Genomic DNA, 18,259 nt, shown 5'->3' on the forward strand with positions numbered 1-18,259 from the left:
TATTCTGTGGCATTCTTTGGAGCACTAAGAGTGGGGGAATGTGTCTATGAGCAAAACAGACCGGGCCAGGCGAGACAGAGTAGTCTGGAGCTATGTGATATTGCTGTTACCCAGGGGTCAGGAAACTTTTTTATCAGGGGGCCGGTCCACAGTCCCTCAGACCTTGTGGGGGGCCGGACTATATTTTGAAAAATATAAATACCCTGCAAACTGGTCCCACAGATGCCTCCGGACTTGGAGGAGGAATGCACTCTGCACGTGCTCAGGAGCGTGCCTTGGCAGTGCCCGTTCACCGGGGTTGTTGACGGGCAGCAGCAGCTCCATTGGCCCATAACCACGGAGCTCCCAGTTGGCGTGCACCACGTGCTGCTGCCTGTCGTCCGAGGCCAGGTCAGCGGGCAGGCCACGCACGTGGAGCACTGGGCAGGCGGTGTGCAGCTCGCCCTCCAGCTGCTCCAGCGCGGCCACCGAGTGCACCACCAGCAGCAGCCAGGAGCCAGGCGCACCAAGCTCTGGCTGAAGCCCCGTGACACGCCCGTCACAATGCCCATGGCACAGCCCAGACCCACCGCCTGCCAACCAGCCTCTCCATCCATGGCTACACCGGTTTTACCTCAGCTCACGGGCGACAAGGCTTTGGATTGGCTGCAGGAACTTCCTGCAGCCAATCTGAAGCTGCGGCAATGTCACTGCCCACCCAGATGCTGTGCCAGTGATGCGGAAGTCAGTCCCTGCACAGCGAGGCATCTACAGCGCACGGGGACTGACCAAGCGGGTGGCAGTGTTCGCAGGCTGGATTTATGAGCCTGGGGGGCTGCATCCGGCCCCCGAGCCATAGTTTGCCGACCTCTGCTCTTACCCCATCCTCCTTGTCCATTAACATCCAGGCATCCAAAACAGACCAGCTAGCCAAGGGTGCTGCCATCTGCCTCCCTACATTTGGGAGTGCTGGCCCATGCCCTGTTAAGGACGATAGGTGATTTCTGCAGCTGTGCCCCCGATGTTCAAGGCCCCCTTTTCATTCATGAAGATGGATCTCCCCCGGTCAGGCATGAATTCTTTAGTCTAGGGTCTTGCGTAAGGCAGTTGCCAAGTGCGGCCTGCAAGCGCAACAGTTTGTCACGCATTCATTCAGAATTGGGGCAGCCACTATTGCCTGGAGCTTGGGTGCCTCTGCTGAGGACATAAAGACCATGGGCAGATGGCAGTTGGAGGCCTACAAGAGGTATATACGTGGTCAGAAACAATAACTTACACACTACTCTATCCTGATTTCATTCCAGGGTCGTCTAGCAAGAACATTTGGATATGCGGGCACAGTATTGCGCATTGGGCACAGATGCACTCCATCACCACTGGCTTGGGAGCTGCACTCAGCCTCCCAATGGGATGCATTGGCTGGGCCACCACGGCATGAAATGGCAAGAGTTTATGCACTTGATCATGGCGAGAATCGAGTCACAAGGGCTCCCGTACACCTTCATCATCCATTGGGGGGGAAACGATTTGGGCCAACGCAAGGGAATTGACTTAACGTGGGCTATAATCAAAGACTTGCAGATGCTGCACAACTTGTACTCCACCATATGCCTTGGCTGGTCCAATATGCTTGAGTGGCATCAATGGCGCAACCCTGACCCAGTGGGAATCAACTGTGCAATTAAAGGTAAAGGGACCCCTGACCATTAGGTCCAGTCGTGGCCAACTCTGGGGTTGCGGCGCTCATCTTGCTTTATTGGCCAAGGGAGCTGGCGTACAGCTTCTGGGCCATGTGGCCAGCATGACTAAGCCACTTCTGGAGAACCAGAGCAGCGCACGGAAACGCCGGTTACCCGCTGCAGTTGTACCTATTTATCTACTTGCACTTTGACGTGCTTTCAAACTGCTAGGTTGGCAGGAGCAGGGACCGAGTAACGGGAGCTCACCCCATCGCGGGGATTCGAACCACCGACCTTCTGATCAGCAAGTCCTAGGCTCTGTGGTTTAACCCACAGCGCCACCCGCATCCCTAACTGTGCAATTAGGTGCCGCATATTGCAGTGGGGTGGCTGGGTGATTCAGCACCCCAATATTAAATTCTTGGAAGAGACTCTGTTTAGGCCTGATCGCATGCACCTTTCCTCCACAGGAAACGATATTAGGTTAGCAGACATTGTAGCAGTTATCAGGCTTGGATGCAGATGTAAGTGGTTTGGCAGTAAGCATTTTCCTCAATTGGTGGTTGGGCATCGGGGGAATCCTTTATCTTGGATGGAGGGGTGGTTGTAGTCTCCGCCTGCCCCTCCAAACGCTGGGGTATCCTGCTAAAGGGATCCAGGTCATGTCTGTGTGCCCAGGCAGGGCCAGGGCCAATGGTGCTCCCCCAGACAGCGGTCCCTGCAGGGGTGGCCCTATTTGATCTAAGTGGAACCCTCCACCTGGACTGACCAACGCGTCACTTCCGATGGGCAGGCTGGAAGTATTTTAATTGATTTGTTTATTTGCAAATAAATAAAAGGAAAAGAAATAATCTGATTATTTATTATGAAGGGAAAGTAACAGATAATCGAAAGGAAATTAGGAAACAATTTATAAAATATTTTACAGATTTATCCTGAGCAGGACTAGAAAAGAAAGCAAAAACTGAAAGATATTTAAGACAAAGTGCCAAAAATTCCAAATGAAAAATTAACAATATTAAATGCACCTATATCACAGAGCTCTCAGATGCCATTAAACAAGCAAAAATAGGTAAAGCCCTGGGGCCAGAAGGATTAACAGCGAAATATTATTTAAAGAATTGCAAAATTATCTAATTCAACCACTACAAAATGTTATTGATCAAATTATAAATGCAGGACGAATACCAAAAACTTGGAAAGAGGCCTTTAATTCCAAAGCAAGGAACAGACTTGGAGGAGGTTAAAATTACAGACCAATTTCATTATTAAATAAGGATTATAAATTATTTGCAAATATACTAGCTAACAGAATGAAAGGCACCTTGCTAGAAATAATTCATCAAGATCAATAAGAGTTTCTTCCAGGAAGACAGATGAAAGATAACCTAAGGAATATAATAGATATAATTGAATATTTAGAGGTAAGGAATGAAAAACAGGCGGCCATGATGTTCTTTCCCCAGCATTGACTGTATGGGAATCTGGGAGCTGGAGCATCAGCAGAACAAACAACCTTTCAGAGCAACCAAATTAGTTCTCTTTCTCTTCTTGTCTCTTTAAAAAATATATATCAAAAAATCACAACACTCAGCTCTCTGTTTTTATTTTTATCTCATTAATGATAACAGAGGCTCCTTCTTCAGCTTAGTTATTGAGTAGATGAGGGCTTCCCCCATTAACAGAAGCTCTGTTATACAGCAAAATGCACAAAATAAGAATTGTTTCACATGCTGCTTTTTGTTCATTCCCAGTGTTTCACTCTTTGAGATTGCTCAGCAATATGCTTCCTGATTCTTCTTCAAACGCCAGAGCTGCCAAAATCAATATATAAAACAGCCAGTATAGCAACAGTAACATGTAAGGCCCAGTGAGTGGACATTTTACAGCATTGTTCCCCAGAGACTTCATTAGGCTCCTTTGCCACTAAAAAAGACAGGAGCTATTGACTGCCCAGCTGCCAGTGAAAATAGATGCTCCACCCAGTATTGACCAAAATGTCTTGTACTATGTGGTGCTGGTTGCTAGGTAACATGCACCAAGGTGTGGGACTCTCCCCCACGATCACCATTAGAGAACAATAGATGGTGGAACAGCAGTTCTCCATCCAAACAATATGTAAGGAAATGCATATATAAGCAGATGGTGTGCATCGAACGTATATGAGAATGGCATTATATTAGAAAAAACAGCTTGCATACATGGAGATGGTGCCATTGATGTGGAACTTCAGGTGCAGGGCTCCATTGAAACTCCTCAGACAGTGCCACATCCCCAACCAGACTTGTTAATGGTCCTAATTCCCACTCTTTTCAAGTGCTTTTGCATGGCTGGAATGTATTATCAAATGGTGATATTGCCTCTTAATTGCCTGGATGAAAAAGTAGTGTGTGTTTGTGTGTGTGTGAACCTTAAACCTCTGCTTGGCTGGGTTGCAGCTTAATTCAGCGTTTTTGGTGGTCTGAAGATCCAGACTCAAAACACAATGGTAAAGGTGATAACAAGATGAGGGGAAGTGGCACATCCCTGCAATGGCAGTCTGTCTGTCTCAATAGGAGATCAACTTTTAGGGAAGGTGCTCTAGCCTTTTGATCATTTTAGGTATCTTGGATAGAGATAATGTTTTCTGACTTTTGCATGGCTGGAATGTAGCCTAGGAAGCGACTTATGCTGAATCAGACCACTAGGTCCATGAAGCTTGGAACTTTCTTCAAGGATTCACAGTGGATCTCCAGAATTTAAGGCAGGGGGCATTCCCAAATCCAAATCCAAACTCCCAGCCCTACCAGGAGATACCCAGTGACTGCACTGTCAGTTTGCATTTCTTAGTACAGAAAGTATTGATCTGATGTGTAGAGGTCTTTCCTATTCTGATTAGTTTCAAGAGGGTTCTAGAAGGTTTCTTCTCTTTGTGAAAGAAAGTTTTCTTTCTATGTGAAGGAAACAGGAATAAGGTTTTTGTTTGGGTTATTTCTGCTGGGGAGCTGAGCTACAGTTGGCTTAAACTGGTTCTGTTATCTTTGTCAAGATTGTGCTGATTATAATACAGTGGTGCCTCGCAAGACGAAAAGAATCCGTTCTGTGATTCTCTTCATCTAGCGTTTTTTTCATCTTGCGAAGCAAGCCCATTGAAGGATTAGCGCTATTAGCGGCTTTTAGCGGCTTATCTGCTGATCGGATCAGCTGATAAGAGGCTTAGCGGCTTAGAAAAGGGGGGGGAGGGGGGAAACCAGCAGAAACTCGCAAGACATTGTCGTCTTGCGAAGCAAGCCCATAGGAAATTCGTTTTGCAAAGCACCTCCAAAACGGAAAACTCTTTCGTCTAGCGAGTTTTCCGTCTTGCGAGGCATTCGTCTTGCGGGGCACCACTGTAGTAAGACCAGGAGGAGCCTGGTCTCACTCACTTTCTCTCTCTCTCCCTCTCTTTTGTTTTCTTCCAGTGTTCTGTTTTCTGTATGCTGTAGTGTTGTTAAGTTTTAGTCTTGTTATAAGTTTTTGTAAGTTTTATTGTAAGTACTGCAACTGGATTTTTTATGGACTGTGCCAATCCTGAATGTACTGGATTAGTGACCATTATGTTCATTTGCCTTCAGTAGCAAGTAAAAGCTCTGCTGGATGAAGTACAATTGCCTCTGGTCTATTTTTGGGAACTCTGCCATGTGTTTGAGTTTTTTCCTCCCCAGAAGAAGCTGGGGTGACACCCAGGTCCTTCTGCATGGAAGGCAAGAGCTATGGCCCTTCAATACAAAGATGCTCTGGCCACTTTTGCCTCTGGCCACACCCACTTTTTGTGTGACTGACTGCAGAGAAACCACAAAGAACTGAGAATTCCTTTAAGATTATTATTTTTAAAATATATATATATATTATTCAAGCTATAATGGCAACTTGTTTTTTCTCTCCTTTTTTGCATTTTACATATCATCCGTTTTTGCAATTGTGATTGTGTTAACTGTCTTGCAGTGTCATGAAAGACGGCATATAAATTTGCCAATTAAAAATAAATAGATTAAAATAAAATTGAACACATTTCTGTCTTTGATGGTTTTAATTGGTTTTGATGGGTTTTCATACAATTAAATGACTGACAGTGGCATTGATACACCATTTTGTTACATCTCTAGGGATGTGATCCAGTTGATTTTCTATCCAAATGGGATGCTTTTACAAATTTGAGCCATATTTGCAGACACACACAACCCCAGGTTCCAGGATTTAACTCATGCATTCGGGCATGGAGCTGTGGAAGAAAAAAAGATAATGTCTCATAGGAAGATGTGGAATTGGGACCAGGGAGCAGAAACCTGATAACTAGCTAATAGGGACACTCTAGCTGTATGGACACCTCAGCGCTAATATACATGCTGATTCCTTCATCCTCTTTCCTTGTAGGGAAGGTGCTGTAGCCATTTGATCATTTTAGGTGCTCTTTCTGTACAAGGAATGTTGGCTTAAAAGAACCAGCAACCCTTTCCCCATTAATTCACAGGCAGGGTTGGCACCACTGCTGAAACCCACACAGGAGTAGGAGGCCCATTGTAAGACCTTGTCGGTTCTGCTGCTGGCTTTTCACCTGCACTCTGCAAGTGGGTGAGTAGCAAAAGGAGCAAGGAGAAGAAAGACAACCTCCATTGCACACCTCCGCCACGCTCATTCTGGGAGGTAGTGCTGATTGGATCCAGAGCGAGAGGCAAGCAAATGAGCAGCAGGACCAATGGTGCAGAAGAGGTAGGCCCATTTAGGAAGGGGAGCACATAGAGAGTGTGTTGCTCAAGCCTCCCTTCCCCAGAAAACACCCTAGAGCCCACACAGCTTATACTGCTGAGAGAAACTAACGTAACAAACGCTACCGCCTGGGACCAGGATATATTGAGAGATGCACTTCCCATCTGAAGCTGTTTGTGCTTGATCAGATCAATGGCCTCACCTCTGCTTTCTGATCTACCTCAGTCAGATGCCTGATTGAGGTAAAGGAGGCGGGTCTTTTATATTCAAGTAGCCTGACTGTGGAATGCCCTGCTGGACAGATCTCCCTGGATCCATCACCAGTTGCTTCTATCAGGGCTATTTGGATTCACCTGTTCCATTAGACATACTACTCTTGATCAGGTGATGGTGGATGCAATTGAAGATTTTAAAAATACAGTATATATTTTTATCTGCCTTTCTTTTATTATGCCGTTTGGCTGTTTTTACATATGTTGTTTAATGCAATGTTCCTTAACTTAATCTCATTTGTGTTCCATTTTTAGAAAGAGAAGGAAGGAAGGAAGGAAGGAAGGGAGGGAGGGAGGGAGGGAGGAAGGAACAGAGAGAGAGAGGGAGAGAGAAAGAAAGAAAGAAAGAAAGAAAGAAAGAAAGAAAGAAAGAAAGAAAGAAAGAAAGAAAGAAAGAAAGAGAAACTTCACCATTATTTACCCCAAATTGAGAAATAATAACTACTCTTACCAGATTTGTGTAGATAGATAATCTTGTCCGCTGGCAAATCCAGGGATTTGGCGACAGCCTTGTATATGTCTATTATGTCAGCTGATGGTTCTGGTTCCCTAGCTTCAGACCCCAAAAAGATGTCACATTAAGAATTGGGATAAGGAAAGAGAGGGGGAAGGAACAGACATATTTTGGGTTGGGGGCACATAGTTAAAGAGGTATAAGATAAAGCCTTATTTGCTGCTATCATGATTGAGTGAAAGATTAATAAATATTTAACAAACTTAGTGAGAATCTAGTGAGCTTCATAACGTGCAACTTTCTGAACAAAGCTCACAGAAAGCCATTTAGGTTATTTATCCTGCAATGTTAATCTGTTATAACCTTGGTTTGAGTACACAATACCTGCATAATCCTGAAACCAATCATTCATGGTTGTGAGTAGTAGTATTATGACCTACCATAAATGAATGGATACTGGAAACATTCCTGGGGTAAAAGAGTATGCCTTTATGCAGAAAACATGTCTGACAAAATGTAATGGTATCTACCATAATCCCAGTTTCAGGGACCTGTTTTTATAAGTAGTCTTTCATGTTTTAATTCTATCAATGCTTAATTGTTTTTAATGATGGCTTTTTCTATGTTTTTTCCTTATTTTTAATTTGTAAGCCACCTTGAGTCTCTGTCAGGGAAAAATGTGAGGATATAATTAATTAATTAAAGCATGAGATTCGCCACCAAAAGGATAGTAAAGGGACCCCTGATCATTAGGTCCAGTTGTGGCCGACTCTGGGGTTGCGGCGCTCATCTCGCTTTATTGGCCATGGGCACCGGCATACAGCTTCTGGGTCATGTGGCCAGCATGACTAAGCCACTTCTGGTGAATGAGAGCAGCACACGGAAACGCCGTTTACCTTCCCGCTACAGCTGTACCTATTTATCTACTTGCACTTCGTGCCCTCAAACTGCTAGGTTGGCAGGATCTGGGACCTACCATAACAATGCAGACACAATGTATAATAGCGCATGAATCTGTTCTAAAATATCTAGCTGTGCTGGCTGTATATATCTTTCAAATGCTAACTGTACCACAGCACTAAAATACAAAGGGTTGCTCACAACCTTGAAATCCAGGTGATGCAGATAGTGTGGAGCAGACATATTTCTGAAAACAGGTCAGATGCATTTTAATTCATAAAATCTTCAGCGGCATATAGTTTATGAATGGCTTCTGCTTGTGCATGAAGCCAGTTCATATAATGTATTATGCTGCTGAATATTCAGAATTTGAGAAAAGTGATCTAAAGAAAAATAACCACTGTATTTTTATATTTTTAGTTGGCAGGTATACCTGACACATCCAATAGCACACACTCCTTGCAAACACACACACCAGTGCACTCCCCCCCCATCCACAATGGCACATACTATAAAGATGAAGGGCCTTCATTATTGTTGTGTCAACGAAAAGCAGGTGATAACGGCTGTAATCTGCTTTCACGAAATATAAGGTGATCCGCCCTAGATGTGAAAAAGAACCACAAAAAAACCCTTTAAGGGTGCATATATCGCTTTTCCCTGTACAGTTGCTAGATCTGATAGGTATGTAGCCTTTTGACTAAATAGGTTAAATCTAATCCCCAATTAATGCAGACCCTTTGGCACAATTAAAGCTTATGAGGGAGTCTTAAAGCTCGAAAACTGAAATATAAAAAGAACTTACTCATTTCAATTCCCAACAAGTTATTTTATATGCTCATTTTAACCATATGAACACCTATTTATTTATTCATAAAAATTGTATATTACAATTTTATAAAGCAAATAGCAAAACAGTTTACAACATTTTTCTAATAAGTAGTTAGACTCACTGAACACACTGCACTCAAGTATATGCATGTTTACACCAAATATTTTTTTTAAATCATATTTATTAAAATTTCCAATAATAACAGAATAGAAAAGATAGAAAAGATAAAGAAAAGAAAGAAATAAAAAGACCAACTTTAAACCCTTATTTTCATAACCTTCTTTCTGGGACTCCCTCCTCCCCCTCCCGACTGTATTCCCCTTTCCCTAAGTTAGTTCCACAAGCTCTCATTCCCAATTTAAACCTAATATGTTGTACCTATTAGCCAATTTAAATTACAATCTTAGCATCACTCCTCATCTTTAACAAAATAGAAAAAAAAAGATTTTCCCCCAAGATCTACCCCGTTTCCTTCCACGAATTCCCCCCTTTTTCCCCCAAAACATGTTAAATCAAAATACCAAAGTTATATAGAAAGATAAAAGATAAAAGATAGAAGAAGATTCAAAAAGTTGGTTACATAGCCTTTGGATTCTAAAATTCCCCCTCCCTTCCCCGGTTTGGATTCCCCATGTCCACCAGTCTGTATGTTGTCGGCCTGGAGGTCTCAAGTCCACAGCCAAATTTTTCTCAGTCCATCTTGCCGGTTTTCTTTAAATTTGCTTATTTTGATGATGTTTAACTTCAAAAATCCAGTCTGGTAGAGGCCTTTAATTTTCCTTGGTCCTTGTTGCTCCTCCCATTGTTCTTTCCGTGACGTAGTTGGTCCTTTGCTCTTTTGTTTCTTACTTTCTCAGGTTTCTGTCTTGTTCAGCTGCAAAACCATTCTTATTCCTAAATCTAGTATCTCTACAGAGGTTTGTTATTCAGGAACAAAAACTTACGTCCAGTTCCTTCCTTGCTTCTATAGAAAAATTCTATTGTATTTTGAACACCTCTGTAAGGTAAAGGTAAAGGTACCCCTGCCCGTTACGGGCCAGTCTTGACAGACTCTGGGGTTTGTGCGCCCATCTCACTCTATAGGCCGTGAGCCAGCGCTGTCCGGAGACACTTCAGGGTCACGTGGCCAGCGTGACAAAGCTGCATCTGGCGAGCCAGCGCAGCACACGGAACACTGTTTACCTTCCCGCTGGTAAGCGGTACCTATTTATCTACTTGCACCCAGGGGTGCTTTCGAACTGCTAGGTTGGCAGGCGCTGGGACCGAGCAGCGGGAGCGCACCCTGCCGCGGGGATTCGAACCGCCGACCTTTCGATCGGCAAGCCCTAGGCGCTGAGGCTTTTACCCACAGCGCCACCCGCGTCCCACTGTAGACAAAATAATATTTCAGTTTTGCTGCTTTCCCAGGAGATAAGACCTGTGCACATCCCGGAGTAGTTTTCCACATACGCCACTTGTAATGTCCCGAAACCCCTCTAGGGGGGTTGCAGTAACTTTGTGTCCTCTAATCCAAAAGTCAAGTTGTTGTTTCTTTCCCCCCCGACATTTTGTATCCATATTTATATCCAATTGTAACAAAATTAATCAGCAAAATTCTTGTAACAAAATCCTCTTTATATTCTCAAGATTTGACAGCTACTTTGACAGCTGTCAAATTCTCCGTCTCTCTCCACCAGGTTCTCCGAATCGCCCCAGTTCCCGGGGGGGGGGTTGCCTTTTCCCTCTCGCCCTCGACTTTTCTCCTCCAGCACAATTCTTATGGTATCCCATCATGGAATTGATCATTTTTGTCAGCAATAAACTTCTGAATCGATCTTGGTTTCCCAGTCCTTGTTTTAGCGTGTTTACAATCAGGGGGGGGGGCTGACTTCCTTTTTAGATCCCCCCCGCTCGTGCCGAATCCGAAAAAAATTTCCTTTTTTTCCCTCCTTTTATACCCGGTTACCCAATTACTCACGGGTTGTTGTTAAATGTCCGAATTTCCAATGGAAGAAGCCAGCGCTCTCCGACGAATGGCATGCGGCTGCGCTCGGCAGGGGAAGCGATAGACTCACAGCACCACGCCGCTCCCCGGCACCCGATCCGTAGCCTTTAAAAAGGCTCCTTCACGAGTCGGGAGGGCGCTAATGGTACCAGCCGAGTCCCCATGTCCACGGGCTCCGTGCCCGTGGTTTTTAAGGGTCCCCGCGTCGCCGGCGCGGTAGGACCCAGCCCCTGCCGAGCAGACTCCCTCGGAGCTCGGAGGGAGTCCGCCATTCGGCGATGGCGCCAACCCGGAAGTCCATGTTTACACCAAATAAGTCGTATGCCCAAGTGAAAAACAAGTAAGGACATTTGTATGTTGCCCAGCTAACTCTTCCAAACCAAAGGAGAAAAGTACCAGAAGCCGGGGGGGGGTGTACAGGAACCCTCTAAACAATGAAAATTGTACAAGAAGTTATTTAAAAGTAGGCAAAACAAGACTGCATGCAAGATGAATAATATACATGAATAACTGGGATCTCCTTGACTACGTTGTTTCATGCTTCAGAAGAACAAAATGGCATAGCCTCGTTTGATTTTTCAAAACTGTGTTGAACTATGTTCATTTTAAATAGTGTAATACAATAAATAACCTTACCCATTTGAATGTCCAGAGGCAGCCATTTAAAGCATGGGTCTCAAGAAGGGCATTCAAGATGTCTAGCTGCGCTGGATGCCTCTCCTACCTTATATCCTTTGGAGTAGATATGAGCAGCTCCCGCTATGAGCAGCTCCCTCTTTGGCCACCCACTGATCTGGAAGAAATCCACGGACTCATTTCTAATCTTAAAATTGGAAAAGCCCCCGGTCCCGACCTAGTCCCGGCGGAAGCTATAAAACTTCATGCATACTGGTGGGCGAAAATCCTGACCACTACTTTTGATGCCGTAAATAACAGTGGGAAGGTACCAAGAATATGGAAGGATGCAATTATTGTTCCAATTCATAAAAAAGGCTCGACAGATGATCCGGGAAATTACAGGAATATCAGTTTATTGTCATTAATTGGGAAAATATATGCATGGTTCTTGTTAACTAAGCTTACTAAGTGGGCCGAAGAGAACAACCTGATTGGGCCTGAACAGGCTGGTTTTAGACCGAATCAGTCAGCGGTTGACCAGGTCCTAGTTTTATACCACCTTGCCTGGAAATATTCCTCCCCAAATAGAGGCCAACTTTGTGCGGCCTTTATTGATTTAAAGGCCGCTTTTGATAGCATCCCCAGAGGATTACTTTGGGGGAAATTAGCCCGATGGGGAATAGACAAAAGACTTCTGTGGCTAATAACTAAATTGCACGACGGATCGGCCGCTAGGGTGAGAATCACTCCGGCCGGCGACCTCTCAAATCCAGTAACTATCAATAGAGGTGTTCGTCAAGGATGTATCCTTGCTCCGACCCTTTTTAATCTATTTATAAGTGATATGAGGGCATCTCTGATAGAGTCTCAAGAAACGATCCACGCCCCCCGTCTTGCCCAATATCGTTGCCCCCTTCTACTCTATGCAGACGACGCAGTGATCCTATCCTTCTCAAGAGTCGGCCTCAGGAGGGCATTAAAAATCTTCAAAGTTTACTGCAAATCAAATTTTCTTACAATTAACCATGTTAAGTCCAAAGTTCTAATTTTCACCAAGAGTCGAAAAACCTATAATTGGAGAATAGACGGAAAAGCTATTGACCAAGTCTTTAAATTTCAGTACTTGGCAGTCTTTCTCCAACACAACATGGGCTGGAAGGTCCATATTGCATATGTATTAAACAGAGCTAAAGCCCTTTCCTATGCGTTATTGCGTTTTTTCTTTTCAGATGGGGCTTTCCATATTCCATCAGTGTTAAAAGTTTTCAAGGCAAAGGTGATTGCAACAATAGCATATGCAATCCCATTATGGGGGTCCTTTGTTAACCTAACCCATTTGGAGGTAATCCAAAACCAGCTTTTAAGAAGGTTGCTAAAATTACCCAGGTGTGTAAGCAATACTGCTATACGACTGGAACTAAATGTTACATCTCTGGAAACCACATTATGGAAATGCATCCTCTGTTACTGGTTGGCATTATGGCATAAACTTCCAAATCTCCACTTGATACAGTGTCTCTGGAGAGATGACTTCCCTAGCCCCTGGGCAAAAATAATACATGGGAAACTTGTGTCCCTAGGACTATCTCCATCCGTACTATTAAAATTGGATTTAATTTCTGCCAAAAGAATTATAACTCACAAATTAGAGGAGATGGATTTACAATTTAATATTGCGACAGGTGGTGGCACCTGTTCGCCGATAAACCTTGGCTTAACACCACCAACGAAACTTCCATCTGACTTAACTACCTTATCTGTGGTGACGCACAGGTATGCCTTTATAAAGGCTAGATTCAATGTTTTCCCATCAAACGTGTTGGGTAACAGACTCTCCAACGGTCAGATCTCACTCCTCTGTGACTGTAAAAGTGGATCTATAGAATCGTTATATCATATAATCTTCTGTTGTCCATTACATTCGGCTGCACGGTCCAAGTTTCTGGCCCCATATTTATTGAGAATTGCTGACGGTCCTCAGGAAGCCCAAATAATATACTTATTAAACGACGAAGATACAAGTAGATCCCTCGCAGTAGCTAGATACCTGATTAATGTTTTATTTCAAAAGAGGAGAAATGGATCGCTGTATGTCTCTGACAGCTTAGCTAAACTTAAGAACCATCAATAAGTGCCAGAACTAAGGCGCATACCCCCCAAAATCTGATGGATCTGAATGGCGGTTTACATAGAGGGAGTTTATTGTGTATAGTGTTTACTTAACTGAAGTAAAATTGGTTCTATATGGGTGTTTTAACTTGGAATTGTATAAACTGTATTGTTTTTGGATAAATTCTGATGTATTGTTTCGATATGGGCCAATGGCCGCAATAAATCTAATCTAATCTAATCTTTGGAGTAGGACAGTCCCATGAAGAACTGATTCTACCACCACCGCTACCACCCCACCCCCCACCCTGTATATGGGCAACGACTTCATCATGCCATGTTTGGTTTGGTTTTAGTTTTTAAACGTTTTATCACTTTTTGCAGCATCCTCAAAATGTTACTGGAATCAAAATGCTGACAAGCCATATCCCCTCCCCTCACTGAATCCGTATTTATCACTTCTCAGAGGAATCCAAAGTTTAAAAAGTCTCTTGCCAACAACCTATCTGTGATTATCCTCAAGGACCGAGTTGCAATATTAAGCCCCCATTAGGAAGCCCTAACTGGTGGGGAGAGAGGTAGAGAGAGCAGAGGTGGTTTGAGAACAGATTGGTTTCCCATGGAGGTGGGTAAAATATTATAAATTCCCTCCAGCCTAAGGGAGGAATGAGCCACTTGAAGTTACCTTTTTTATATATTCCAGGCTTCTCACCCGGAATCAATCGATTCACCACCTCTTTGCATTCATTATCTCTGGCAAGGGAAAAAAATATATAAGATCAGAAAAGTGTCTGCAACAGGAAACATCCTCCCACCCCATCCATGCCTGAACCAACTGAAATTCTGGTGTGGGGAAGTCTTGTGAGTCTATGTAGGGAAATCCTTGCCAATCCAATGCCCTCCCAATGTTCTAGACTAAACATCACCAGCCCCAGCCGGTATGGCTGCATGATACAGAAACTAATAAGAACATGACTGGACTGGTTGGAGTTGATAGGGACTGTAGTCCAAAACATCTAGAGCAGCCTTTCTCAACCTTGGGTCTCCAGGTGTTTTTGCCCTACAACTCCCATCCCCCTGACCACTGGTCCTGTGAGCTAGGGATCATGGGAGTTGTAGGCCAAAAACATCTGGGGACCCAAGGTTGAAAACCACTGATCTAGAGGGCACCAGGTGTTTCTTGACAATGAAGCTCTGAAATGGTTCCACAGCAAATGGAATGTTCTTGAGTGTTCTTGCTACTTTTGGGCTAAGTTCTTGGGGGTTGGGTGTCTGGTAGAGCGTGAGAGTCCAGAGCACTTACATTTCAAGTGATGAGTCAATAAGTCCAATCCAATGTGGGAAATTGCTGGGCAGGACCTTGGAGAACTTTCCTTTGGCATGTTTGCGCAGAGTTCTCTCAGAATCAGGCATGCTGATGACTTCTGAGGCCTTATTATGACAGGCTGGTCTGATAGCTCTTGAGAAGGTGTCGAGCCAACAGACAGTGTACTGTACATTATCTAAAGGCCTGTTGCCCTATTCTGCATCTGCTTGCTCTTCCAGGAAGGAGGTGAGAAGGACAGCCTAGAAAGTGTGTGTTCTGAGCCTGACAACTCCAGCAACATCACATCCTCTGACCTGGAGGGTCATGGGGGGGGTGTCTCCAACTCTCCAGGTATTGATTCCTTGCCCAACATGATGGGCAACACAAGTAGCTGCCTGGGGAATAGAGTTCTGGAAACTGTGATGGCTAATGGGGAACCCCACACAGAAAACATTTTGCCATCAAAATGTAAAGAGAAGGATTCAGGGGTGGGAGGAAGGTGCATGAACATATCTTCTTGCATAATATTCTGTCCCTACAAACTTGCAGAATTGCAGCTGTCAAGACTCTAGAATTTTAGTGATTACCCCACTTCGAAAAGTGTATTCATGAATCTTGAAGCACAAAGAAAGGTAGTGATCAAAGTAATCCAAGAGAACTTACTGATAAGCCTCTGCTACATAAACCATTTCTCCATTGTTTTCAGGTTCCACTGTAACAAGATGTCTGTAGTAATGCGTTAGTTCACCTCTCTCTAGCACCACTGCAATGAGAGTCCATCTTCCAGCCAACTAGAGAAAGAAGTTGGTATAGTGGTGTGTTTTTTTCAGAAATGCATGCTGGGAAATGATCATCTTTCCACTCGCATCACTCCAGGCAGCAATCCCCACTCTGTCCCCCCCCCCCTTTCCTTAAGACACCTCGACTAGTGTAAGATACCTTAGCTTGGAAGAATCAGAGGATACAAACAGAACTCTCTCACATAGCTTATGACCTTCTTGGATCCTCTGTGCAAAGGGAAAATGGCGTCACTGATGTGGTGGCGGCCTCTTTTAGGATTTATGTATTTTTCAGCCATGGCAATAAAGGGAATTTTTACAGCTCTCCAACCAGAGGTAGGTAAGGGCCATGTTATGTGCTGTGTGTCACTAATCCACTATCCTCTCTCTCTCTCTCTCTCTCTCTCTCTCTCTCTCTCTCTCTCTCTCACACACACACACACACACACACACACACACACAGTTTACATTTACTGGAAATGTGGTCTTTTTCTCTTCCCAGAAAAAATATGTGAAAAGTGTAAAACTGTGTTTCTACTCTTCTGCATCACAGCACTTTTACCCTTCACATTATAGATAGGTTTTGCTTTGTTTCAGTTGTGTGTTATTTGAAAAGCAATAAAGATTACTGTGCAATGATGTGGAGGAAGATGCCATGTAGAAGCATCTCCTTCTGACATCATGGTGTGGTTGCGTAGCAGAGAGAAGAGAAGAGAAGAGAAGAGAAGAGAAGAGAAGAGAAGAGAAGAGAAATGCTGCTTTAGTCTGAGATCACAAATCAGCCACAAGAGGCACATGAATGTAGCAAGTACTGCAGAATTACTCTTAAGTAAGGAAGTAGTTTTTGCTTTGTATTGTGGAGACTGGAGACAGTGTTTGGTGGGATGGGGCTTCATTATGAACATTATGAAATAATCACAAACTTTTAAAGGAAAAATAAAGGGCAGTGATTGGTAGCAGCAATACAGAAATTAATTTGTCTATTTAAAATCTGTAACAGTTTCACAATTAAGAGATCTTTGGCACAACAAAAAACTCTCTTGGGGAGACAGATCTGGCCCGCAGGCTGCAAGACCCCTGACATAAAGACAGTAAGAGCTGGAAGTAAAATTCATACAAGTTCAAATCTATACTCAAAATCCAAACCTGGGAGTTTGTGATTTACATTGACCAAGCAAATAAGAGACCATATCCCAGAATGTCCCATATCCCATATGTCAAAGATCTCCAGATGGTGCTATTTAATGCTCCCTTGTGCTAAAGGATTGTTGGAATATTTACCTGATCCGATCAGAGATGTGCAAAGGAAAAGTGCCAAAATTCTGACATGCTTTTTCCATACAAAAGGTGGCAAACACATACCATCACCCCTTGAAGTGTTTAAAACTAAACCCCTAGCAGAGTTATTATATGGGGCTCAGATTTGGACAGGCCCTCACTTTGGATCTAGAGAAGCTGTTCAATCTAAGATCCTAAGGCAACTTTTTTCTGTTCCATTCTTTGTTCCAAATGCTTCATTGCACTTAGAATTACAGATTTGGTGTAGGACATTTATTGGCTTTGCCTAAATTTAAACCCCACTGGTCTACTACACTTTGTATCACAAGATTGTCATGAGAGCGCTGGGACTAAAATTGTCAACCAAAAGCTTTACTTTTCTGGTTTATCACCAATACAGTTATTAACACTGGGCTTCAGTAAAGCAAATAATTTAATATAATACCGTGCGACTGAATAATCTGGCCACAATAAGGACATTTTATCCATGGTATGATTATTTCCCACCTTGACATTTTGGCACCCTATTTTGCAAAATTTAACAATTCCAAAATACAGACATGCTTTCACTTTCGCAAGATTGAATATACTGTCAATGACTGTACTTGAGGGTCGATTTCAAAAAATTCCAGTGGAAAAATGGTTATGTCCAGGTGGAGATGGCAGTATTGAGTCAGTGGCTCATGTACTTGCACTCTATTTATAATGATATGAGGAGTGAGGTTATTATTCCTCTATTATTGTCTATGCCTGGTCACTTAACCATTGCAACTGTGTCCTTTCTTTTAGGTGATCAAGATGACAGCAAAAACTGCAAGGTTCTTAGCGGGGGCAATTAGAATAAGATCTATTATTTGATTATTGATGTAAACCTCCAAAATGTATTTTTTATAGTTAAGTTTTTACCTCTTTCTTCAGTACATTTTATTTTATTGCTATGACTAGTGGCTGATGCAATGAAGATTCTGATTCTACCTGATCATTCCCCTACTTTCAGGCAAGCAGCCAAAGGCAGGTGGGCATTGTGCCCCAAAATTCAAGGCCCCCAAATGGCAGTGCCAAATTATTGCCTCCCTGTTGACTTGACGCCTTGAACTGTTGCAGTAAAAGGAGAAATTGAACACTTATCTTGTTGCCACAGTCCTGCAAAACTGGCATTGTAAGGCACAAGAGCTTACACAAGAGGAGTATTGTGAGGCAGAAGAGCTGTTACCTTTTGAACATCAAGGTCTGGCTGAATGTTGATGCTGTCTGAAGCTTGAAGCAAGTATAAGGAAGTCAACACCAAACTTAACAGCACACCTGTCATCCTTGCAATGGGCTCGCCTTTGCACCAGATTTCTT

At 43.5% G+C, this 18,259-nt stretch overlaps 1 protein-coding gene and 1 long non-coding RNA gene across 10 annotated transcripts in view; one reads left to right on the plus strand and one right to left on the minus strand.

Annotated features, from left to right (window-relative positions):
• Window positions 1–6,825, plus strand: part of LOC308578808 — a 41,072-nt gene extending 34,247 nt beyond the window's left edge. For 5 of the 9 annotated variants that reach the window (XR_014004120.1, XR_014004121.1, XR_014004122.1 and 2 more), the window contains one exon: window positions 1,284–1,666. This is a non-coding gene — a long non-coding RNA (uncharacterized lncRNA). Of the gene's footprint in view, window positions 1–1,283; window positions 1,667–5,251; window positions 5,497–6,147 lie in introns of those variants that run through there. The other 4 variants (XR_014004117.1, XR_014004119.1, XR_014004116.1 and 1 more) reach the window with 3 other exon arrangements.
• Window positions 5,713–18,259, minus strand: LOC308578796 (epididymal secretory protein 4-like). Its single transcript, XM_081179365.1, has 6 exons — window positions 18,129–18,259; window positions 15,522–15,649; window positions 14,238–14,305; window positions 8,520–8,612; window positions 7,107–7,208; window positions 5,713–5,898 (listed from the first exon to the last, which is right to left on the minus strand). Exons 1-6 carry the CDS (start codon window positions 18,222–18,224, stop codon window positions 5,879–5,881), a joined length of 507 nt encoding a protein of 168 aa, XP_081035491.1. The 5' UTR covers window positions 18,225–18,259; the 3' UTR covers window positions 5,713–5,878.

Source organism: Podarcis bocagei, assembly GCF_964188305.1.
Source record: "Podarcis bocagei genome assembly, chromosome: Z".
Taxonomy (NCBI): Eukaryota; Metazoa; Chordata; class Lepidosauria; order Squamata; family Lacertidae; genus Podarcis; species Podarcis bocagei.

What these genes read in the sequence shown, in the direction of transcription:
- LOC308578796 (XM_081179365.1), bottom strand. Translation starts at nt 18,224, where the DNA reads ATGACAGGTGTGCTGTTAAGTTTGGTGTTGACTTCCTTATACTTGCTT. An exon ending in GCCTGGAATATATAAAAAAG is followed by an intron (nt 8,613 to 14,237) that starts GTAACTTCAAGT and finishes TTTCACATCTAG; the next exon opens with GGCGGATCACCTTATATTTC. An exon ending in TATCTATCTACACAAATCTG is followed by an intron (nt 5,899 to 7,106) that starts GTAAGAGTAGTT and finishes TTTCTTCCACAG; the next exon opens with CTCCATGCCCGAATGCATGA.